Here is a 25,643-nt window from a genome sequence, read left to right as displayed (position 1 = left end):
AATTACATTCACTAGTTTGGGGGAAAGGTCAGTGCCCTGAACAGTCAGAGAAAATACAAGCAGAGAAATTAGCACAACGACCAAGAGACAGGGCTCCAGCTGCCTGAATCAAAGCAATATTGCTATACGCTTTACATACACCACTGGATCAAGGAAGCACAGACATCTGGGTGGTTGGAGGGGTCTCTGTGTGACTCAGGATGTATCACAGCTGTGAGTTGGGCCGGAGCTCAAAGCAGCAAGCCTATTAATGGATGGGGAAGATCTTCCTATTTCATTAACATTACAGCCTCAGACACTCACTAGCTGTGTGACCCTGGGCAAGTAATTTAACTCTGTTTACCTCAGTTTCCTCATCTGTAAAATGATCTGGAGAAGGAAATGGCAAATCACTGCAATGTCTTTGGCAAGAAAACCCCAAATGGGGTCACAAAGACTCAGACTGAAATGGTAGAACAACAAAAAACAACAAATACAGAAAAGAGGGAACAACTCAAAGTCCCACAGTTCATGGGAGAACTACTTATTTCTTTAGAACACGGTTAATTCCCAAATTAAAAATTTCTGGAAACTTGGAGTTTAGCATCACAAGATGTACATTAAGGGCAAATGTCTAATTTCATAAAAACAGATTCTTCTCTACACAAACTACAAAGGAAATTTCTGATGCTAAATCTCATTTTCCCAATGCCTTACATTATGAAAATGGAGATGTGTTCTTCTGAAAACATTTGGGGCACCAGACTTAACATCACAGAATGAAAAAAAAAATCCTTGGAGAATTTTATACATATAAGGAAAATTACAGTTTTTAAATTAAGACAATATAAAAATAAGACAATATAAATGAAAAACATCTAGACACAGAATCAGAGAATCAACAATCATAGAATTAAAGCTGAAAAGAACCTTGGAAATGATTTTAAGTCTTTCACTTTACAGATGAGGAAACTGGGGTCCAGAGAAGTCAAAGTGATTTGCCAAAGGTCACACAGTCATTATGTGTCAGCGGCAGAATTCAAACCCAAGTCTTCTTGCTTATAAGACCAGATCTCTATCCACTATGCCGTGCTATTATAGAAATATGACCTGATGTTGTCACAATATAACTATACATGCTCAGGTAAAATCCTCACATGATTTGTGCTCTAAACTTAGGACTGTGTAAGTACAACAAAATTTCACATTCTTTCTTTGTTGAGTCAATCAAATATTTTACAATAAACGGGAACTTTTGCTATTTAATTCCCTCTTCTGAGACTAAAAGCAAGCCCAGGCCTACACAATTTTGCTTTTCTCCTCATCACCTCCCCCACCCCCCACCCAGTCACTACCTTACATTCTCCCTTCTGCCACATCTGCTTGTGCCCTGTGAAAATGACTAATGAAAGTCAGAGTGTGGGAGCTATACTCTAAGTATTTATGCTTTTTTACAAGCAGGTTCACTTATTTTTTTTTAAATGATAAATCCCACCATCTGCTTTCACAGAGTCCAGCTTGTTAGCCTACTCAAAATGTGTTTCTTGGGCCTTTAAGGAGCTAAGCAGGGCTTTTAATGAAGGTTTTGCAATATTCTCACCACTTCTTCCTAGCCTTGGGCCACTTACTAACCAGGTGCCCAATTTTAAATACGTTGGCATCACCTTTGAAGGGAAGGTATAGTAAAGGGCACCAACTGTTTTAAATGGCAGTAATTTGTCTTGAAGCTCCTCCAGACCATGGGATTTAGAGCTGGGAAGAACTTAGGGATCAGCTTCCTAATCCTATCTCTTTATTTTATAGCTAAGGCCCAGGCAAGGGAACAGACTGGTATAAAACCACAAGAGCAGAAGGTAGCAAGTTAGACTTTCAAGCTAGGCCTTCCAACTTGTTACTAGAAATCCTCACTAGGCAAATAAAATATAAAAACAAAAATAAAAATGGATTGCCTTTTGGTTACCTGAAAATGGAGAGAATGAATATCACAGAAATTCTATTTCATTCCATAAAGAATTCTGAACAACCCATTCTTTCTCTTAAATTCAATCAAGTTTGTTTTCCCATGAGTACCATGTTCTTTTCCAGTTGTACTCCATCAGGGAAGAGGGAGATTGACTATAAGCAATGGGATCCAAGACAGTGATGCCACCCTTTTCATTTCATGGATAAGGAAATTGAGGCTTAGAGGGTTAAAATGACTTGCCCATGGTCACACACAAGTAGCATGAGTCAGAGATGGGATTTGAACCCAGGTCCTCTGACCCCAAACTCAGTGCTCTTTCCACCTTTTTCTGCTGCTAGAACCAGTTATTAGAACCCTGGCCATTTAACCCACAAATTCAGTGATCTTTCAATATGACCGTCTTTAAAGTTCAGAGAACATTGAAAAAGAACAAGGTACTCCAAATACAATACTGGTCTAACAGAAGTTGACTAACATTCAGCCAGTTTACAAAGAAAAGACTTCAGCTACTGGAAGTCTATGTATCTTCAGTTCTGTATCCCCTCAGAGCCTAGTACAGTGCTCTGCATGTAGTAGGTGCTTAATAAATACTTGGTGAATGAATGAATGATATTGAAGGAAAAAGCTCCCAAGAGTTGGTAGGCAGTCACCTGAACCATGATCGATAACTAAGTAAAGCTTGGAACCCTCTGGCATAGTCCTAGTTAAAGTATGAACACAGTAATTTACCTAATTCTAAGGAAACTTTAGACAGTAATTTAGCTTCAACTGTATTACAGGTAGTGATTTTGCCAGCCAATGTCAGAAGCCATCAACACCGGTCTTACCCCACTGGGACGACAGCATCTCAAAATGACAAACAAGCACACACCTACCCTTACGGCCTTCCCTTTGAGACTCCCAAATTCTTACTTGTCTTTCGGTATGGTCAGTCCCTTGTCCTTTCATCAAAATGGCAATAGCAAAGATCTGGCTTTTTATCTTATCCCACTATGGTAGAATAATGGCATTGTCTTCTATATTTAGTATTTGGGAGGGAAAATGGACTTATAAAAAGGAAGCAACAAGGTTAACAATGGATAAGTTCTCTTTGGGCTGATATCACTCCAGGTGAGATGGCAAATGTCCGTAAAATTGTCAGACTTGCTGCAAGAAGTGTGGCAAGCACTGATCTCACAAAGTAACACAGTAAAAAGAGGGCCAATATGGCTGATGTTCTCAAAAAACACCAAGACTGGGAGGGGGAGTGGTCTTGGCCAAGGGTGGGAAACCTGCAGCCTCGAGGTCACATACAGCCCTCCAGGTCCTCAAGTGCAGCCCTTTGACTGAATCCAATGTTCTGTGAAGTTTGGATTCAGTCAAAGGGCCGAATCTGATCTAGAGAACCACCCAGATGTCTGTGCTTCCTCGACCCAGTGGTGTATGTAAAGGGTACAGCAATACTGCTTCGATTCAGGCAGCTGGAGCCCTGTCTCTTGGTCTTTGTGCTAATTTCTCTGCTTTGTGGCTTTGAGGCTGCAAGTTCTCCACCCTGGCCAAGACCGCAGGGAAGACTGATCCATGGCCTGAATGCATTGAGCCCAAGTGCAATTCCAGGAGGATGCTAGTGGTCATTCAGTGGATTAAGTATTTTGAACTGGGAGGAGAGAAAGGAAAGGGCCAAGTGATCCTGTTCTAAGATTCACCCTTTTTTTGTTTGTATAATAAAAATAATTAAAATGCTGAAACTACAATCAAAACAAGACATCTAATGGGCTTACCTCTGTCTGTGCCTTGGGGTCTCCTGCCTTGGCCCTTTCCAGAATGTCTTCAAAGGATATTTCTATTTCTTCTTTCATTGTCTCTTTAAAAGGAAAAAAAAAACAGATACAAAGCACAGGTCAGAACTTTAAAAGTAAAACCAGTTTCCATTCACTGATTCATTCAACTAACATTTACCAAGGAATGTCCTGTTTACATGGTACAATTAGGACTTTCGAGGCCCTTTGGCTGGGGACTGTGAGTGGATGCTTTAAAGACTAAGAGGATAAATTCTTGCTCCCAAGAAGCATATAATCTAGTATAGTCAGAGATGGGATTTGAACTCAGGTCCTCTGACCCCAAATTCAGTGCTCTTTCCACCTTTCTTTGCTGCTAGAACCAGTTATTAGAACCCTGGCCATTTAACCCTCAAATTCAGTGATCTTTCAGTATGACTACCTTTAAATATCTCTGCAAATAGAGGGCTGATCAAAGTATCTTCCCAGTGGGAGAAAAATCCTGCTTTTTCTTTGTAATATCAGGCAGGATATTACAAGAACAGATACAATGGAAACAAAAAACGTCAACCTGGGGAAGACAAGCTGACTTTTTTGTTTCCACTGTATCTGTTCTTACAAAAATTGTAGGATTTACTGCATGAAATGTGGCAAGAACCAGACTCACCAAGGAACAGTAAAAAGAGAGTCACCTTATTTATATGTATGTGTGTGAACACACACACATATATGTATATATAATTGTATTGTATGTATATATAATGGTAAATATATATATAATATATATTTTATAGATGTAGCATATATCAATATATACAATATAATAAAATATATACATACATATCACATACAATATAATTTTCTACAATAAAATATGTATATATACACAACATACAGACATGTCTTTTTTGCTAAAGAATACATGTATACATATAAATATACATAATTTTTTTCCTTCTCAGCACTTGCTTTGGAAATGGGCTCCTACACATATGGATTTGGGAAATCATGCCTCACACTTGACTAAGCTTTCTCTTCAATGGGCCCAAGCCTGCCAGGGGAATGAACAGAATCCTAAATATGAGTTACCGTGATTGAGGAACCTTAGTGTCTGTAAAGGTCATTTTCACTGGACTATGTCTGAAGGACTTGGAATTACTTTTGGGAGTCTGGTCTGTGTCTATCCAGTTCAGGATTTTGTCTCTGACAGGGGAAATACGGGATGGGGACCCTGTGGGAGGTTAGAGCTGTCCCACCATAAGGTCAGTTTTACAAGGTTAACACTGAATAAAATGTCCAGGATGGAAAATAAGTTTGGCACAGTGGAAAGCATGCTGGATTTGGAGTTAGAAGATGTGGGTTCAAATCTCTCCTCTGCTCCTTACTACTTGTATGATTTTGGGAAAGATAAAAAAAACTCTCTTGCCTCAGCTTCCTCACCTGTAAAATAAGAGGGCCTAAGGCCCATGCAATCTAGAAGGTAGCTTCCAAATCTAAATCTATCAGCCTATAGGGTGGGTACTAGAAATACAGAGAAGAAAATGACACAGTCCCCACCCTCAAGACACTGATATTTTACTCAGGGAATTTAGTCCAACACTTTCATTTTACACATGAGGAAACGGAGGCCCAGAGATGACAAACAAAGCCAATGTAACAAAGATCAGGAGGGAAGCAGAAAACTGGGAAAGAATCTTTATAACCAGTGTCTCTGATAAAGGCCTTATATCTCAAATATACAAGGCACTGAGTCAAATTTATAGGAATACAAGTCATTCCACAATTGAGAAATGGTCAAAGGATATGAACAGGCAATTTTCAGAGGAAGAAATTAAAGATATCTATAGTCATATGAAAAAATGCTCTAAATCACTATTGATTAGAGAAAAGCAAATCAAATCAACTCTCAGGCACCACATCTCTCCTGTCAGATTGGCTAACATGACGAAACAGGAAAATGATAAATGCTGGAGAGGATGCGGGAAAATTGGAACATTGTTACATTGTTGGTGGAGTTGTGAACTGATCCAGCCATTCTGGAGAGCAATTTGGAACCATGCCCAAAGGGCTTTAAAAATGTTCATACCCTTTCACCTAGCAATATCATTTCTAGGGCTGTACCCCAAAGAGATCACACAAGTGGGAAAGGGACTGGTATGTACAAAAATATTTATAGCAGCTCTTTTTGTGGTGGCAAAGAATCGGAAATCTAGGGGATGCCCATCGATTGGGTAATGGCTAAACAAACTGTGGTATATGAATGTAATGGAATACTATTGTGCTATAAGAAATGGGGAAGATACGGACTTCATAATAACCTGGAAAGACCTATATGATCTGATGCTGAGAGGAGCAGAACCAGGAGAACTTTATACATGATTACAGACACACGGTATCTGTAAGGACTAACTTTGATACACTTGGCTCTTCTCATCAACATAAGGTTCAAAGACAGCTCCAAAAGACTCATGATGGAAAAACCTATTCACATCCAGAGGAAGAATTAGAGAGTCTGAACGGAGATTGAGTGAGGCAAACTATTTGCTCTTTTTTTTTTTTCCTTCTTTTTCGGTTTCGTTTCTCCTCTCTCATGATTCATTCCATTGGTTATAATTCTTCTTTACAACTGGACAATTATGTAAATAAGTTCAATGTGAAGGTATATGTAGAAGCTACATTGGATTACATGCCGTCTTGGGGGGAAAGGGGGAGGAGAGGTAGGGAGAGAAAATTTGGAACTGAAAAACTTGTGGAACTGAGTGTTGTAAACTAAAAATAAAAATAAATTTATTATCAAAAAAAGGACTTTTCCAAGGTCGCCAAGGATAAGACTAGAATTCTATTTTGTAACCCTAAGTTTCACTTGAATCATGGATGATGAACTCAACATGGTATGATAGAAAGAATCTGAACCTAGAGTCAGGAAAGACCTAGGTTCAAATCCTACTTCCAAGCTATTTGTGCCCAGGGGCAAGTGTCTCAAGCTTGAGTCTCAGTTTCCTTCTATGTAAAATGGGGATAAGTACTTAAAGTGCCTACCTCAAAGGGTTATTGTGAGAATCAAATAAGTTAAGGTGTACAGTACTTTACACACTGTAGAGTAAGCTATAATTGGCCTCAGACATGATTTCAGGTTCCTGTCTTAAAAAAAGCCGGGGCAGGGGCATTAAAATGATTCTTTAGAAAGATCTGTTGGCTGAAACAATGGTTCTAGTTCATGATTAATTTTTATCAGTTAATTATTCATAGCATGGCATTTCCATGATTGCCTTAATACAGTGTAGTTAAAAACGAAAGACAAAAATCAAACTATACACAAAACACTTTAAATGACTTTGGCTTCAATTTGACAAGTCAAAATATTTTAGCAAAGATGAACTAATATTTGAGATCAGTTCCAGCTCTTCCACTGAAGGAAGAGTTGGGGAAACACCAGTCTGTGTTGATTGCTTTACAACAAAAACAAGAAATGAGAATCACAGAATGGTAGAGCAGAAAGGATCTTAAAGATTATTGGGCCCAATTTCCTCCTCTCACAGTAGCGGTAACTAAGTAACTTGCAGACAGGGTAGTCCAGTGATAAGGGTGCAAACTTGGATATTCCGAGGTCACAGATTTAGAGCTGAAAGTACCCTCTGGGGCCATCCGGTTCATTCCCTCTCATTTTAATTAAGGTTGAGGAAACTGAGACACCCCCTTCTCTCCCCACCCCACCGGCAAAATTTTGAGCCCATGGCCATGTAGCTATTAAGCGTGGCTGGGATAGGATCAGAAGCCAGGTCTTTCGACCCTTGACCCAAAGACGGTCAGTTGTTAAACAGGAGGGGAAAAAAGAAGTCAGGTTACTGGAAGAAATGACAACCAATTACACAGTTTTTATTTCAAAATGTTACATCAGAAAGGTTGGAAAGGATTGCTTAGAAGCTCAGCCAGCGGCATGGCATTCACTGACTTTAGAGCAGGAATGTCTTATGGGGTTGGAGCAGTATCCAGAAGGGGCCCAGGAAAAATACAAGCGCTAATGATGCCAACATTAGCAACTAGGCAAAGGAAGCCAAGGCTAGGACAGCATGAATAGTGAACACACTTGGAAGCATGACAGAATCAAGGGTTAATAAGGGCTGTCCAGGCAAAGCTGGGGCATTTGCCAATATGTTGGCTTTTGGTCAGGAAAAATCCTAACCTCAATCCCTATGGCGGCCAGCTGTCATGGATGGGGGCAGGAGATGGTCAGGAAAGGATCAGCTAAATGTCTTTTTAAACTTCATCTCTTCCTTCTTGAGACAGAAAGTTTCCTCAGAGCTGAGGAAGGAGTAAACAGCATTATTGGATAGACACATCCAAATGGCTGGCCATCTTTTCACAATTCCCTATAGATGCTCACAGAATTTTGGAGTTAGAAAAACCCTGGGAGGTCATCTAGTCTACACTCTATCCCACATGTAAATCCTCCACTACAACAGCTCCTAACCAGTGGATATACAATACTGCTGGTTCAATCATCCCTCCCCGATTAGATTAGATTCTTTTGTGAAGGCAAAGACCATCTTTTACCTCAATTGTTACTTAGCCTTTAACTACTGAATGGGTATTGCCTCAGACAAACTGAAACCTGGGAAATGCCTTAAGGCTGAGGTTTCCCACGGCATCTGGGGCCATCACCAATTGTCCTGACCTATGTCTTGCAACTGGACTCTGATGACTCTGGAGAAGAGAGCAAGGCTGATGACTTTGCACAGTACTGAGGCACTTAAGTCTGATTCATTTGCAAGTCAAAACATCACCCTGCCAATTTTGTTGGTCTTCAAGAACCAAGAACCATCAACAACAATCTAGATAGCTGAACACAAAGGCTACCATTCCCTTTAAGTCCTCTCTACTCTAATCTAAATATTCCCAGTTCCTTCCACCAATCTTCCTAGGACAAAACTCTGAGTCGCCTTAACAGCCCGGCTGCCTTCTAGCTTGTCAATGTCCCTAATGAAATTTGGCACCCAGGACAGCATACGGCTAAGCACTGTACAGACACTCCAAGAACACCTACTGAATTCAGCAGAAGATGATGCTGACATGAATTTTCTTTTAAGGGAGTTACAAAGAATAATTTTATAGAACAGCTTTCTCCTTTAAACAGCATCCTTGTTGGGATGGACCAGTGTGTTCCTGTTCTGATTTACAAACCATGACGACAGACAGATACAGAAAGAGACAAGGTGTCTCTTCTGAAGGGGTATCACCTTTGGCACTTCCTGCCAAATCTAATCTAGTGGCACTCTCACTGATCTGTCTTTAGCGCACTATTCAAATCCCAGTGCAGATGGCAGGGGTACGGTAAGACATATTTTTTGTGCTGTTTCCCCATTAACATTCTTGCTGCTGTCAATACATTTAAATTTCTTAAAGTGAGGCTGGGCTCATGCCAAAGGCTTCCAGCAAAAGCATGTAATTTTATAGTTCTAATAAATATACATGGTGGGCGTTCGCTTTCAAATTTCATCAGGAGGAAGGGAGGAGAAAGAGTACAAGACTAGATGTTAGGAGACCTGAGATCTAGCTGCAGCTCCGCTGCTCCTGGCTAGCCTAGGGCTCTAGGCTTCTGGTCCTCAGCCTCCTAACCTGTTGGTATGCCCTCCAATCCTATTCAGGCTAGAGATAAAACAAGCAATTGATTTCTTGCATTATCATTCCATCAGGTTGTAATTCCAAAGACCAAGTAGAGTACACAATACTTTGTAATCCTCCTGCCTGTTCTTTCTCAATTACCTGTGCTGGGTCTTTATTTAGGTTGTACCTGCTAACCCTAGCTGTGCCCATTTCTCTTTTCACTCTATATTTCATTTGGTGATCTCATCAAGTGGATTTAGTTGCCATTCTCATGCAGATAACTCTCACATCTACTTATCCAGCTCTAATCATTCTCTTGGATAACTAGGTGGGTGAAGTCGATAGAGTTCCAGACCTGGAGTCAGGAAGACTCATCTTCCTGAGTTCAATTCTGGCCTCAGACACTTACTAGCTGTGTGATCCTGGACAAGTCACTTCACCCTGTTTGCTTCAGTTTCCTCCTCTGTAAAATGAGCTGGAGAAGGAAATGGCAAACCACTGCAGTATCTCTGCCAATAAAACTACAAATGGGGTCATGAAAAGTCAGACACGACTGAAGCGGCTCAACAACCACCTCTCTCTTGACCTCTAGTCTTGCATCTCCAAATGCTTACTGGAAATCTCAAACTTGATGTCCTGAAAACACCTTACACTCAACATGTCTAAAATTGAACTTATTTATCATGCTTTCCAAATTCTCCCATCTTCCTAACATCCCTATTATTTATTCCCATACTGAAAGGGTACAACCATCTTCCTCATCACCCAGACTCAAAATCCAGGCATTGTTCAACTCCTCACTCTCTCACTCCCCCATATCCAATTTTTGGTCAAGATCTGTCAAGTCAAGCTCCCACACATGCCCACTTCTATGCTCTAACGCTGCACCTTGGTGCAGGCCTCATCACCTCACAACTGGCCTATTGCAATGCCTTGCTGGTTGGCCTCCCTCAAGTCTCTCCCCATTCCAATCCATATTCTACTTAGCTAGCCTTCCTTTTGAGATGATCTCCAATTTATCCTATAATTATCCTGTTTGTACATTGTTTCTTGCATGTTTACTCCCTCATTACATAGTGAGCTCCCTGAGGGCAAGGACTGTTTTTGACTTTCTTTATATCCCTAGCCCTTAGTATTGAACCTGGCACATAGTAGGTGCTCCATAAAAGTTTGTTGACTTGCACATATTGTCATCACCTAACACGCCTATGATGCCAGACTCTAATATAGCAATCTATATAAATCTATATAACAATTACTTTCAGGCTAGTACGAGAAGTACTTTTCTACACTGAGATTCATTAAGTTGACTCCTGAAGCAAAATTGCTAAAGTTAGCTTCACCACTTTTAGGTAAAGAACAAAGGGCATGTTTAAGTCCTTCACCACGGAGACGTCACTTAAAATTGTCATAATCATTACCTGAGTCATGCCGGAATGGCATAATGATTCTCCCAAGCTAGGTAAACAGACTGGCTTAAAAGCCTTTCATCAAGCTGGGTTCTCAGAAATAGACATTTAACTCCATCCTTCAGAGATCCCAAGATAATATCCTTTGGTATCCTTCACATATGTATAATATGAACAAAAGAGGGAAAAGGCCACAGCTGAATCTTACTCGTAAATTAAAATTCAGCTTTTATTAAGCACCACTGATGCACTAGCTGCAGTGCTATGCACTGGGGCAGAGATGGGGAACCTGCAACCTCGAGGCCACATGTGGCCCTCTAGGTCCTCAAGTGCAGCCCTTTGACTGAATCCAAACTTCACAGAACAAATATTTGCTCTGGATTCAGTCAGAGGGCTGTACTTGAGGACCTAGAGGCCACATGTGGCCTTGAGGCCGCAGGTTCCCACCCCTGCTGTGTGGCCTCAAAGCTCTTATAATTGAGCAGAGGTATTAGAGAGACAGATTCAAGTGAAGTTGGTAAGCTTCAGTGGAAAGAGGTGTCACCTGACTCAGGTCTTGAAGAAGGAAGAGGCACCCAGCAGGAGAGGGTGTGGCCAAGGCATGGATAGCAAGTTGGATATAGAAAGACTAGACCCTCCCCCCCTCCCAGCAATCTGAGCAATCAAGGCTACACACCTGTGATTCATGTTTGCTTATTTGCTGAAATCTGCCTTCTCTCCCCTGCTTTAGTTATTGAAGGATTAAACAGAGCCCAGCTGTGTCCCCTTGGGCAAGTGAGTGACTTTTTCTCTAGGGGCCTCTGTTTCTCCATCTATAAAATAAAGGGGTTGATCATCAAGGTTTCTCCCTGCTCCAAATCTAGGATCTTATGATTTCCTGGCTGATTTTGTTTCCTTGTTTTATTTGTGAAACATTACATTTACTTATATGCCTTTCATAGCCAAGCATAGGGGTACTGTGGATGAGTGACTCTGTTTTGTTTCTTAGGGTTTTGGATACAAGCTTTGCAGGTGTATCCTGTGAATTCTTCAGGTTCTGGTGATAACTTCGGGGAGATTTTAGAAAGAATGAGAATCTTACAGTGGTAGTGTGGGGTGGGACCTCATTGGAGCAGAGGCTTCCTTCATAGACAATCTACTGTGACACTCCCACATTCACAGTTGCTAAAAGCTAGTGCCTTAACTGAAAAACAGAACAAAGGGGAGAATAGATGGGGAGATTCCTCTTTGGACTGATTTTTTGTTCCTTGCATATCAGCAAGGGCTATATATTCCAATTAAAAAAGATAAATAAAGATGTTGATAGAGCTAAGAGAACCAGAAAACCTGGGTTTGAGTCCTGGCTTTGCTACTTACTAGCTATGCAACCCTGGGCAAATCACGTGGCCTCTCTTTGTCTGTTTCCTCACCTTCAACACAAGCCAACCAGACTTGTAGCTCAGAAATCTATGAACCTAGAATTATCTGTATTAGTTATAGATCTCTTTTGGAGGAGAAATTTCCACACCAAGAATATTGTACCCTGGTATCACTGTAGATTCGGAACAAAAAAAAAAAAGCAGCAAGGGGAGATCTGGGGGCAGAAATGATGTGATATCCAGCCTGCAGAGGAGAGAGAGAAGAGGAAGCCAGGGAAGACCATGAAAAAAGTGGCACCTTCTCCCTGGGCCTCGGAGGAAGAGGACTTCAAATGCCTGAGAAGTGGAAGAAGTCTATTCCCGATCAAAGCAGACGAATGTGCAAAGGCAGAGAAAAAGAAGGTAAGGATGAGATCAGGAAATAGCTTCTCATAATAATAACATAATAGTCAAGATTTATGCAATGCTTACTACATAGCAGGCATTGTGTGAAGTTCTTTAGAATTATCTCACTTGCTCCTCACAACCCTGGGAAGTAGGTGATATTATTATCCTCATTTTACAGATCAGGAAACTGAGGTAACTTGTATCAAGGGACTTGCCCAAGGGTCACACAACTAGTAAGTGTGTGAGGCTGGATTTGAACTTGGGTCTTCCTGACCATCCAGTGTTCTACGCACTTTGCCACCTACCTGCCCATCTAGTTTTGGTGGTCCATAGAGTGCATGAGGGAAGCAAAGTTAAACAAGCTGCTTGGGTAAGGCGGAACCAGACCGTCCAGGGTCTAGAATACCAGGCAAAGGTGGCTCTATTTTATTGTGGGACAATAAGAAACCATTGCCAGTTTTTTTGGGGTTTTTTTTTTTGGCAGGAGTATGAGAAAATCACACCTATTTATTAAGAAGACTACATTAGCAACCATAGAAAGAATAGAGAGGGAAGTGATAGGTGTAAGAAGACCAGTTAGAAGGTGATTAATAGTAGCCTAGAAAGAGATAATGAGGGGTTGGAGTAGGGTGCTGACAGTGGAGGTGGAGGGGAGGAGAAGGGATTGTAGAAATATTTGGAAGTCAGATTGACAGGGTTAGACAAATGACTGAATCCACTCCCTCTACAGCCTCCTGTCCCCATGTCCCCTCCACAAAGTAGATAAGTTCTGTTTCTGATATGTTGAATTTGACGGTGCTGGGCCAACCAGGTAGAGATATCAAAGCTGGTGGTTAGAAAGGTGAGACTGCAGTTTAGGGAAGATCTGGGCTAAAGGTTCAGATCTGAGAATCATCTACATGGAGATAACTAAAGCCAGGGTAACAGATTAGATCAGGATAGATGAAAATATGGAGAGAGAAGAAAGCCAATGGCAGGGTCTGGGATGACTAAACTTTGGGTGGACGGGGAAGCCAGAACAGCCCAGAGAAAGAGATAAAGTGGTCACAGAGGTAGGGGCATAGACAAAAGACAAGCAGTATCATGGAAGACTGGAGGACAGAGTATTAAGGCGGGACTGGTTAACAGTGTCAGGTTCAATGGAATGACTGAGCATGAAGATTGGAAAAGTCCACCGGAGTTAGTGATGAGGTCAGCAGTGACCTCTGGGAAAGCAGTAAGTGGTGGAAATTGAAAAGTGTGTGGGTGACAAGAAAGCATCTACACAATAAATGTAGATGGCTCTTTCTGGACAGAAGAGATTTGCTACAAGCCAAGAAGGTCAAAGGGAAGATCACAGTCAACTATTTTTATTGTATGATACTGTTATCAAACTAACAAACTGTAGTACATTTCAGTTGAATAGGACTCTTCAAATGACCCATAAAATAGCATCCTATCTCTTTATTACTGAAGAAAAATCAATGAATGGCAGAATTTATCAGAACAAAATAGATGCTATCAGTTAGAGTTAAGACCACAGTCATTGAATGGACAATGTGGGTTGTCCCAAGAGTAGTTGCCCTCCCAGTCTCTTTACCTGAATTGATGCTCATCTTTAAAGGCCAACTCAAATCATGTTTTGTCCAAGTAGCTTTCCTGGATCCCCACCCCCCAACTCCGTATTACCCTCTGATTGATAACACCCATTTCCCAATTTGACAGACTCAGAGAATAACAGAAGGAATCTAATAAAGACACCTAGTAAGTCCAATTCGACTGAGAATCACCTCTATACCTTCCCCAACAGGTCTTTGCTTAAGGACAGTTCTACACGTTGGGAAGCTTTTGCTTACCTTGGGCCTAAATCTTCCTTTCTCTCAGAATGAAGCATTCTTATTAAGGCCCTTCTAATTCCCTACTATGGTCATTATGTCCTCTCCCCCACCTGCAAGTCTTCTCTTCTCCAGATGAAACATCTTGGTTCCTTCAACTGACACTCACTTGTCATGATGAACTCAAGACTTTTCACCATCTTGGCTGCCTTCTCTGGGATGCTTTCTGGGTCTATCACTGCCCTTCCTAAAATGTTAGCAAAGAACTGAAGAGGGTGCTCCAGATAGTCTGACCGGGACAGAGGAGAGAAAGACCACTACCTTCCTAGTCTTTGCCATTATGTTTCTCTTAATGTACTCTAAGATTGGCTGCCATATCACACATCTGATTCATGCTGAATTTGAAGCATATTAAAACATATCATACATACATACGCATACAAATATATTATGCACACACATTTACAAGCATCTATACCAATACACACTATGAAATACAGAAACAAGTATCTGAGCATCTGTGAGAGCACACATGAAGCACTGTATTATGTATTGGGGCCATATTTTAGGAGGGATACTGACAAACAGTAGTAACCCTTAAAGGAGTTTGACTGAGGGGGTGGCAAAGGATCTGCATACCATGGCAGAAGGGGATCTGTTGCAACCCCTAGGAATATTCAATCATGAGAAAAGAAGACAGAGAAGGCCAGGTCAACATCTTCAAGCATTTGAAGGGCTCTCGTAATGTTGGACTGAACCCTATACGGCCCCAGAGGGCAGAAATGGCAGCAGATTCTGCCTACAAGGAGGCAGAATTCAGCACAATCTAAGGGAGGTCTTTTCTAACTTAAAGAACTGTTCATAGTTCTTTCACAAAATAGCTATTTCACAAAATAGTGAACTCTTTATCACTGGAAGTATTCAAGCAGACAACAGATAACTGTCAGGCAATGGGTTCTTGTGTTGAATGGAGTATTTTGATACAACTAAAGAGGTTCTATTATTATTCCCTAATTCATCTGGTTAAGCACTGATCTGAGCAGTTGAACGGTTTTCACGGGCTAGTGGAGACTACCGATCATGATAAGCATAGGAGCACAGAGGGACAACTCATTCCATCCAGAATCAATGGGAAGAGAGGGCTTCTAAAATTTCAAAAGATTAAAAATTGGAAGAATCCTTAGAGATCATTCCGTCTGAGCCCCTCATTTTATCGATGAGAAAAGTGAGGTCCTGAAGGGGTTAAAATGACTTGCCCTAGGTCATACATTTAGTAGTAGAGTCAGAACTGTAATAATATAATAATAATCATAACAAATAGCATTTATATAGCCCTTTAAAGATTGTAAAATGTTTCACAGACATGATCTCACTTGATCCTCACAACAACCCAATGAGGTGTAATTATTTTCTCCATTTTATAGATGAAAAAACTGAGGTTGAGACAGGTTAAGTGATTTGCCCAGGGTCACATGGCTATTAGGTAGGAGAGCCAGGACTTGATCCCAGAGCTTCCAACTCTAAGCCTAATGATTTTCCACTCTACCATCAAATTGTGTGGTGCAAACTTTGAATAGAATCTCAGAATTAGAAGGGCCTTCTAAGGTCATAGAGTCTCATTTCTGAAAGGAGATCCCCTCCACAGGGTTGCAGACAAACGGTTGTCCAGCCTTTGCTTGAAGTACTCCAGTGGGGAGGTACCCACCACCTCTCAGGCTACCTATTCCAGTTCTAGACTGTTTGCATGCTTTTGAAGTTATTCCCTACATTAAGCTAAAGTGTGTTTCTCTGCACTTGCCTTAGATTGTTCGTAGTTCTTTCTGTCTGCGTGGGCCAAGTAGGACAACCTTAATCCCTTTGCCACGATGACAACCCAATCCTTGTAAGGCATGGTTTCCATTTCTCTTGCCACCCTTGTTAATCCCCTCTGGATACGATCCAGTTGTCAATGTTCTTTCTAAAATGTGGCACCCAGAGCTCCACGCTCTACTCAAGGTGTTGGCTCATTAAAGCCAAATACAGCAGAACCCATGAGCTTCTGGGTTCTGGATACCATGTTTCTCAATGCTGCCTAACATCTCAATTTTTTTTTAATTGGCTGTCAATCCACACTGTTGACTCATGTTGGACCTGCAGTCTTCAAAAAACAAAACAAAGCAAAACCATAAACTGCTAGCCGCACCTCCTCCATCTTGTACTTGTGAAGTTTATTTTCTGAACATCAAGTGCAAGACTTTATATTTATCTTTATTGGATTTCATCTTCTTAAATTTGGCCCATCATTCTAGCTGGTTGAGATCATTTTTAGATTTTGATCCTGTCATCCAGTGGGCTGGCTGTGCTTGTATCATCTGCACATATAATAAACACTTTACTTATGCCTTTGTCCAAGTCATTGATAAAAATGTTGAATGTCACAGCAGCAAAGGCAGACTCCTGGGGTATTCTACTGGCAACCTCTTCCCAAGTTGATATGGATCCATTAATGACAATCTTTGGGTCTAGTCATTCAGTTGGTTCCAAATCCACCTACTTGGCACTACTGTCTAGACCAGAGGTGTCAAACTCATGGCCCACTGGTCGTACGTGGCCCCCAACATTCCTGGGTGGGACCAAACCAGATTAAAATATCTGCTATTGTTATTCAGTGGTTTTAGTCATGCCCAATCGTCTAAGAGTCTAAGAGCCAATGAACCATACGCATTTAGCACTGATGGCTACAGATAAAGAATACCCTAAGTATTTAGAGAGGAGGAGCATTTCTTTTTCTATTTGCAGGTAAGATGATCCCCCTCTCTCTCCCCTCCTTTTTAAATTAGTTCAGTTTTCAAACATCAAGGAAAAAACAAGTCTTTAAAAAGCGTGAGAGCAAAAATGAGGATTACTCAGGAAAAATTTCAGGGCACAATACTAGAGAAAAAGAACACCCACAGATATTAAGGATCTGCTAGGAGCCTGGGTGGTGTGTCTATGCTCCCTGATCACGACTGTTGCTTCATGTGGGTAACGAAAAAGAGATGCTGAGAGGAAAGGGGGGATTAGAAAGTGAGAGACAAGCTGAGATGCTAAGGGAAAAGACTTATGAACATACTTGATAAAGTAAAACCAAAAACTTCAATGAAGAGAAATCTAGTCGAATGCATCAGCTTGGGTTGGTGGGTGGGGAAACGGCCATTATAAAATCTGACTGGAATGGCTTTTTTTAAAGAAGGGGCTAGCATCTGAATTGTAGTGGAAATAGCACTAGCTAGGAGTCAGATGATTTTAGTGTTAAGTGCTCCGCCCACTTTTACCTTGGGCAAGTCACTTTACCTGGCCTTGGTTTTCTCATCTGTAAAATGGGGATGTTTAACCAAATGATGTCTATGGTCCTTTCTGGTGGAGACATAGTAACCCCTCATCAGGTATCAGTTTCTTCATCTGTAAAATGGGGGTAAATCTGATTTCCTTACTTATGGCCCAGACCTATTGAGAGGAAAGGCCTGTATAAACTGAAAAGTGCCAGGAAATGGTGAACTAGTATTAAAACATAGTCCCTATACAAGTCCCCCTGGAAAGGTGGCTTGTTAGTGGATAGGGAGTTGGCCTGAGAGCAAGGAAAGCCTGGGTTTAAGTCATGCCTCTAGGAGTTAACATATAAAGTCCTTTGCAAACCTTAAAGTTCTATGTATATGCTAGCTATTATTATTATTACAATTTTTATTAATGCCTAGTATTTTACATTATATACTTTATACATTAATTTTATATTTAAGCATTTCATATTTATGATGATAATAGTATCAGTAACAATAACACAGACTGCCTTGTGATCCTGGGCAAATCCTATAACCTCTCAGGATGCAAAGGTAGGCATTAGTGACAGAAATAGAAAAGGGACAGCCTATGTCTTCATGGAACTTAAATTCTGCTGGGATGCAACATGTTCACAGATAAACATAAGGCTATATAAAAATGCATAAGGATTTGGGGGAGTGGTAACCAACATCTGGGGTCATTTGGAAAGGGCTCTTGGAGGAAGAGGCCTAGAAGTGTAACCAAGAAGAAGGGAGAAATGAGTTCCAAAAGGTAAAGTAGGGATGATAGCATTCCAGGCATGGGAGACAAAAAGCACCATGGCAGGGGACAGAGTATCCTATATGAGAAACAGTATGCATATTTGGCTGGAAGAAGAGGCCATTTTGAACTTTTGTGAATGTTAGTCTGAGAAGAAAGATATCCTGTTCATAGTGATGGGACTAAGGATGGGCCAAAGTGGGTCTCTGTGGAATGATCCTGATGAGGCCTCTTAAGACACAACCCCAGTCCAGGGATTTGTAAGAGGTCACACCACAAGCTACATCCAAGGAAATCCTGTTCACAACCTAAAGATTTCATTGAAACTACAGGCACAATAGCCACCAGTGAATTCCTTCAATAATGGCACACTGAAGTCATGCTGGTGGCTGGCAGAGGTCACCTTGGATGAGTGGGGGTCACCTGAACCAATAGGGATGCTCAAGAAAGACGTGTGCTTCTGTTCCCGAAGACAAAGAGCTCCAGGGGTGGAAGTACTTTTGGTTTTCAATAAATGGCAAATATGTTGTTACTTACTTTGTACAAAGCACTGTGTTAGGCACCCTGGGGGGTGTCAGGGTAATAAAAAGGATTGAAAAGACATGGTCTTTTTCCTCAAGAGGCCTACAGTTTATTTGGAAGTGAAGATCATGAGATGCTAGCTGTTGGGGGGATACAAAGTCTAGCTAAGAGTCAGGACCATGGCCAGCACAAAGACCAACAGATTAGATAAGACTTCTCACAAACTAGGAATGATCATACTATGTGATAAATGCATTAGAAAACTGTAAGACAAAGTGCTGGATGAAGGCTTAGGAGCAAGGTCATTGTCACCTGGAGGAGATCAGAGAAGGTGATGCTAAGTTGGGCTTTAAGGGATGTGTAGGGATTCAAGAGGCAAAGAAGGTAAACATTCCAGGTGTACTGAATCAGCTTAAGCTGAGAGCAGAGGCTGTGATCAGGGGAACAGAGACCAGTCCAAGCTGGCCATCCAGCAGCAAGTTGGGTATGGAGAGGAGAAATGGGCAAGGAGGTGTAAGTAAGGCAGGTATTACTGTGTAAGGTGGATTTTTGTTATCCTTTCTTAGAGTTTAATTTCCCAGGATCCATGGCCATAATAATCTCTATTTCCCAGGCTCATGACTTGTAAACATCTCCAACACACTCACGCAGCATTATATAATGATAAATAATATAAACATGTGCTTAAATTGTAAATATCCACTGCGACTGCATTGTGAAATATAACAGTGAGATAATGTAAACATATTGCCAGGCTATTGCTGGCAATATGCCTTCTTTGTCTGTTGCCCTATGAAGCAGGTTGTCACTGGTCAGTGAGTGGGGAACCCTTAGGGTTGAATGTACAAGCTGAAATGCTGTTTGAGCCTTGATCAGCCCCCATCAAGGCTTGGAGGGAATCTGTATTTGCCTCAGTTGGCCCCCATTTAGGCTTGAGGGGATTTAGCAGAGTACACAAGCTGCGCCTGTCTCATGGACACTTAGGGGTAGTTGCCCCCTCTTCTTGCTAGCCCCTGCAAGAAGGGTGCTTAGGGAATGCCGCAGGAGTTGGTGCTCCCATTATCAGCAAACCCTCTTGAGAAGACTAGACTAGAATAAAGTAAGATTATTAACCCCTTTGAAGCTGTCTTCTTGTCCTTCCTGTCTGACCAGATCAAGAGTGAACCTGTGCTAGCAGCCTTCCTGTATGCTAGTTTACCCGTCTTACAGGAAGCCAGAAAGGCAATGGAGCATTGAGTTGCTGAAAGCCCTGAATGTCAGGCATTAGAATCTGCATTTTATTCAGGAGGCAATCGGGAAGCATTGAGGATTTTTGAGCAGATGAAAGACATGTCCAGATATGGTATATATACTCATTTTTTTCATACACATTGGAGACACAGAATGTTAGCGCTAGAAAGGACTAGCGGTCATATACTCAGAAGGACATAAAAATAAATTCATTCTCTTCATAAAACTCATAGCAGTTGAGGGAAATGGAGGAAGGAAGTGGGATGGAGGCAGAAAATAGAACAAAGCTAAGTGTCAAAGTCATCAGGGACTAGATTTGCTCCTGAAGAAGAGGGAGGAATTACTAAGAATTGATTCACAACATTTACTGTGGAGCAGCCTGACCTGCCACACTAATGTACTTTAAAAAAGAAAAGAAAGAAAGAAAGAAAAGGAAACCTTGATTATATTCATTGTATAACAGAAAAGAAATAGCATTCTAATAGCTTTTAATGTCATCTGATTGCATTATTTTGCATTTGATTTTCTGAGGAACCAATTTCAACCTCCCAAGAGGAGCCCTCCTACTCTTATTCCAGAAGTTTCCTGAGTTCCATAACATCAAAGTTTTGATCGGTCCGAACAATGAAGCCCTTAAAATGGTTGTGGGTATTAACATTCACACTGTTTGAAGTTATAATTATGTCAGCTATGGTAAATGGTCACAGCCCAATGGAAATACACAGTGAAAATTCAAATAATGCAACCACTTCAGAGGTTTCATCATTTGAAATAATCTGGACCTAGCTGTAATGTGGCATGCTTAAATTGGTATCAATCCCATGAACAGATCCAAGCTTTGTAGGCTAGAAGGGCTCTTAGGGCAAAGAATATCTATCAGGCAACACCCACATGCCAGGCACTATGCTAAGCACTGGAATGGGAGGGCTTAGAAGGGCCCTCTGAACATAGTAGGTGTGGGAGCATTCCAGGTATATAGCTTGACTGAGGGCATTAAGGTATGAGAGCAGAGGTCCACATGGAAACACAGCTAAGAAATCTTATAGCAAACATGGCAAATGTGGAAATATGTTTTGCATGACTTCACACATGTAATGGGTATTACAGTGTTGCCCTCTTAATATGTGGGGAGAAGGAGCTAGGGGAGGGAACTTGGAACTCAAAATTTTAAAAAATGTATGTTAAAAATTATTTTTTAAAAGAACCCCCCCCAAAATCTTATAGCTAAAAGGGACCTCAGAGCCAATTTAATCCAACCCCTTCATTTTACAAGAGGTAGCTAAATGGGCGAGTGTTAGACTTGGAATGGAGAAGACCTCAATTCTAATCCTGCTTCAGACAAGTCCTAGAAGTGTGACCCTAAGCAAATCACTTGACCTCTTGGTGCCTCAGTTTCCTTATCTGTAAAAAAAGGATATTAATAGCACCTAACTTACAGGGCTGTAAGGAGGATTAAATGAGAGAACATATGAAAAGCCCTCTGCAATGCTGAAAGTGATAAATAAATCCTACTAGGAGGAAAGTGAAGCCCAGGAAGTAGAAGCAACTTGGACAAAGTCACAGAGTAAAGCAGTGAAGGAGAAAAGGAATGAAAAAACCCCTATTATGTGTCCTGATCCCTTTGTGAAATGAGGTGGATGGGTAAGATCACTGATCTTCTCTGTTCTAGGAACATCAGACTACGTTCCATCCTTTACACTTTCTGTCTCTTCAGGGCCTTTCCAGCTCTGACATTCAGTGGGGCACAGATTCTAAGCAAACCCCAAGGGCTCAGTCCTATTCAGTGCTTTGTTACAGATGGCAATCTGCCTGTTGCTGGGCCCACATAAGGTTTAAGTGCATCAAGTCCCACCATTGGCAGCTCTCCTCCCTCCCTACCACGAGACAAGGCTAAGTCACATACAGTGTAGGTGTGATGAGACTTGTGGAATTGCCCAACTATTTAATAATGATTTTTCTACAAGTCACAAGAAAGAATGGAGGAGGAATTTTTAAAACAAGCATTTTGGCAGCAATCTGCACTTTTTTCCCCCATTGTGCTCACTGCTGCACAATGAGCATTTTAAAAGCCACTTGGGAGGGGGCTGTCTTTTTGAAAACACATACAATGGTGGTTCAAAGCCTGCTGCTGATTTTCATAACTGAGTTCTTTAAAGAGACACTCCCAAGCAGACCGGGATGCTGCCTTGCAGGGAGAAACAGGTGGTGTATTTGGAAGAGCAATGCACCAGCAATCAAGGAGACCTGAGTGAATAAGGTGCGCTCTGTAGAGAAAACTCAAAGTGATATCGTCCGAGTCATATCCTATACGGAACTGGGTTTCCTCCTCTTTAAAATGAGAGGGCTGGAGTTGATGGTGTCTCAAGTCCCTCCTTACTCTGAAGTTCTTACAAAAGGCTCTTTGAAGGCATGGTTGACTCTGGTCTAATGGTTAGACCAAATCCTTTTATTAAGGGGATTTGTTCTGTGAAGTTTGGATTCAGTCAAAGGGCTGCATTTGAGGACTTAGAGGCCACAGGTTCCCCACCCCTGGAACTCCTAGGTCATTCAGTAATCTGGTCTGCCCTGTGGCTGCCAAAGAGGGTACTAGTTGTATTGAGGCAGCTAGGTGGCTCAGGGGATAGAGCACTGGGCCTGAAGTCAGGAAGACCTGAGTTCAAATCCAGACTCGGAGACACTTACTAGCTGTGTGACCCTGGGCCAATCACTTAACCTCTGTTTGCCTTAATCCACTGGAGAAGGAAATGGCAGACCACTCCAGTATCTTTGCCAAAAAAACCCATGGACAATATTGGAGTGCTAGAGTCCCTGGGGTTATTATGAAGAGTCAGACTGAATGAAAAAACAATGTATTGCTCAGAAGGGGAAGTGGTGTCCAGGGGCTCTCTCTTTCCTTTGTCACTCCCTTGCTCTGTGATCCTGTGCAAGTCTCTGGGCCTTAGTTTTCCTCTTGTGTGAAATGCGGAGGTTGGATAGCTGAACTCTAAGATTCCCCCTCCAGCTCTAAATATCGATCCCAGTGGCCAGGACTAGGAAGAGCTGGACAGAGATTATTTGGAATTCTCCGTTTGGCCGTGGAAGCCATCAGCTTGGAGAATAGCCGAGTCTTGATATCATGCCCCCTGAGGGCTGCATATCCTACAGAAGGTAAACCTCCGGAGAGCAAGGGCAGCTTCGCTTTTGTTCTCCTCATGTCACCTCCTCTCTCCCCACACAATGCCACAAACACAGGAAACACATAAATGTACAGGCAGCAATAATTTTGTTGGCACAGGGAATTCCTGGGTGCAGAAATTATCAATTTGGGACGGTGCTACCGCCTCAAATACGGTGTTAGATAGTTGCCCAGGATCACTGGGCCAGGAAGTGTCAGAGGTGAGACCTGAACCCAAGTCTCTCTGGTTTTGAGCTCCACTCAATGCCAGTCTGTGTCTGGGTTCAATAAGTGCCAATGCTGGTTATATTACACTCAACTGAAGCCTTTGGGGAAGGGCGAGGGCAGCCTATCTGGCCCATAGTACAGACTATTACATGGAATAAGGATTACACTTACTCTTCTCAGTTCAACAGGGCAGAAATAGGAGCAATGGGTACGATCTGAACAAAGGAAAAGCTTCTGAAAATGAGGGTTATCCCCATGGAGAACAGGCTGCCTTGGGAGCTGGGAGAGTCTCCCTCCCTAAAGCTCTTTAAGCAAAGGAGGATGAGCACTTCTCAGGCAGGCTGTAGGAAAGATTCTTGCTTAGGGATGGGCTAGATGAGACAGCCTGAGGAATTCCAACACCTTTGGCAGGAAGCCTTTCATATCCTTCCAGGTGCTAGTGCCCTCTCCTCCAACATGACCTTCCATCTACTCTGCATATATATCTTGTGCATAAATATGTACTTCTTTACATGACTGCCCCTTTAGAATATGACCTCCTTGAAGGCAGGGACTGGTTTTTGCCTTTCACTGTATCCCTGATTCTTAGCACAGTACCTGACGGAAACTAAGGTCATAATAAATACTTCCTGTCTGTTTATCTACCTGTCCCTTCCAAGTGAGGTTCTAGGAGTCTCGAAGGATCCACGCCAAAGGGAAAGGAGTTAACATTTATCTGGGCAATCTCATGAGTCCCTGACCACCAAGCCTATGTTGTCTAAATAAAAAATGTTCAAAAAAATTTCAAGTCAATTTGGCCAGTCCTCCACATCTCTCTCTCCCTCTCCTTCCCTCCCTCTCCCTTTCTCTCCCTCCCTCCCTCCTTCTTTCTCTCCCCATTGCTCCCTATCTCCCTCTCCCCCCTCCCCTTCTCTCTCCCCCCACTGCCCCTTTCTCCCTCCTTCTCTCTCCCCCATCCCTTTCTCTCTCTCTGCTTCTCTCCCTCTCTTTCACACACACACACAGACACACACACACACACACACACACACACAGAACAGTTAGCTAAATTCTCTTGGGTGTTTAAATGTTTTTATTTTTCAAACTGAATTCAGCAAAATGGACTTGATTATGCAGACAGTCAATGTCCAAATCTCTGTCTTGTAGAAGGTACAGCAAATAACTCTGCATTCTATGAAGCTCTGTGCGGTGGTAATTATAATAATTGTAACAGCAGAAGCAGCTCATCTTGTTGTAGCGTGGGCCTGTTTTTGGATGGAGTGCTGCGCTGTGGGGGCTCTGGGAAAGGTTAAGATTGACCAGGTAAAGTGAACAACCAGGATTGCTTTTAATTATTCTGCACCATCTGGAGAAAGCTGTCCTTAAAGTAGTTGTGCTACCAGACAATGAAGTATCAGTCCCATCTGTTGTATTTTTAAGAAAGTACTTTTTACCTCTCTTCATGTCCCCCCCCCCCACCTCCCCCACCCCCAACCTTAGCACATGTTGTAACATTGCTTTGTAAGAGGCTCAGAGAAAGAAATGTAGAGCCAAACTGGACAGGGCCTCAGAGGCCACTCATACGAGCCCCTCTCCTTGTACTGATGAGCAAGACAGGGCGTCAGGAAGGAGGTACAGTGATCTGTTTAAGAGCTAAGATCAAAGACTTATACTTTAATCTTGAAAACGAAGCTATACGTTCATTTGACAAGCTAACTCAACAAGCACTTAAGGATCCACTGAACACAAAGTCCCTACTTCTACACAAACAGACGGCCATTTTAGTGGCTAGAGTCTTGGAATGTAAACTCCTCATTGTCAGAGACTATTCCAGTGGGCCTGGGAATCAAAAGACCTGGGTTCAAATCTCAGTTCTAGCTCTTACTAGCTGTGTGACTGTGGGCAACTCCTTTAATTCTCTGACCCTTGTTTTCCTCAGAAATAGTAATGCTTGTACTACCTGCCAGACGGGGTGGTTGTGAAGAAGGCACGAGGGAAATTAGAAAAGAAAATTTCAGTCTTTTACATCTTCCTCTATGCCAAAGCACAAGTGGGAGCTGAATAAATACAAGTTAATAATGGTGATAATAAAACTGCTTCATAAACCTTAACGGTTATATTAAATTAAATACGTTGAATTACCGACTCGAGTAGCCCGTTAGGGGTTTACAAAACACTTTCATTACTATTTTCAACATTACCC

The 25,643-nt window shown here is 41.9% G+C and overlaps 1 protein-coding gene across 3 annotated transcripts in view; it reads right to left on the bottom strand.

Moving 5' to 3' along the window:
* The window catches only part of WFS1 (wolframin ER transmembrane glycoprotein), a 55,498-nt gene that overhangs the window by 14,074 nt on the left and 15,781 nt on the right, over positions 1–25,643 (bottom strand). For 2 of the 3 annotated variants that reach the window (XM_036764518.1, XM_036764519.1), the window contains exon 3: positions 3,703–3,785. In XM_036764518.1, the coding sequence (XP_036620413.1) occupies positions 3,703–3,785 (83 nt within the window). Of the gene's footprint in view, positions 1–3,702; positions 3,786–10,952; positions 10,955–11,495; positions 11,503–23,277; positions 23,283–25,643 lie in introns of those variants that run through there. The other variant, XM_036764521.1, reaches the window with a different exon arrangement.

This window comes from Trichosurus vulpecula, chromosome 6, assembly GCF_011100635.1.
Source record: "Trichosurus vulpecula isolate mTriVul1 chromosome 6, mTriVul1.pri, whole genome shotgun sequence".
NCBI lineage: Eukaryota > Metazoa > Chordata > Mammalia > Diprotodontia > Phalangeridae > Trichosurus > Trichosurus vulpecula.
This window is presented reverse-complemented; position numbering and strand designations above follow the sequence as displayed.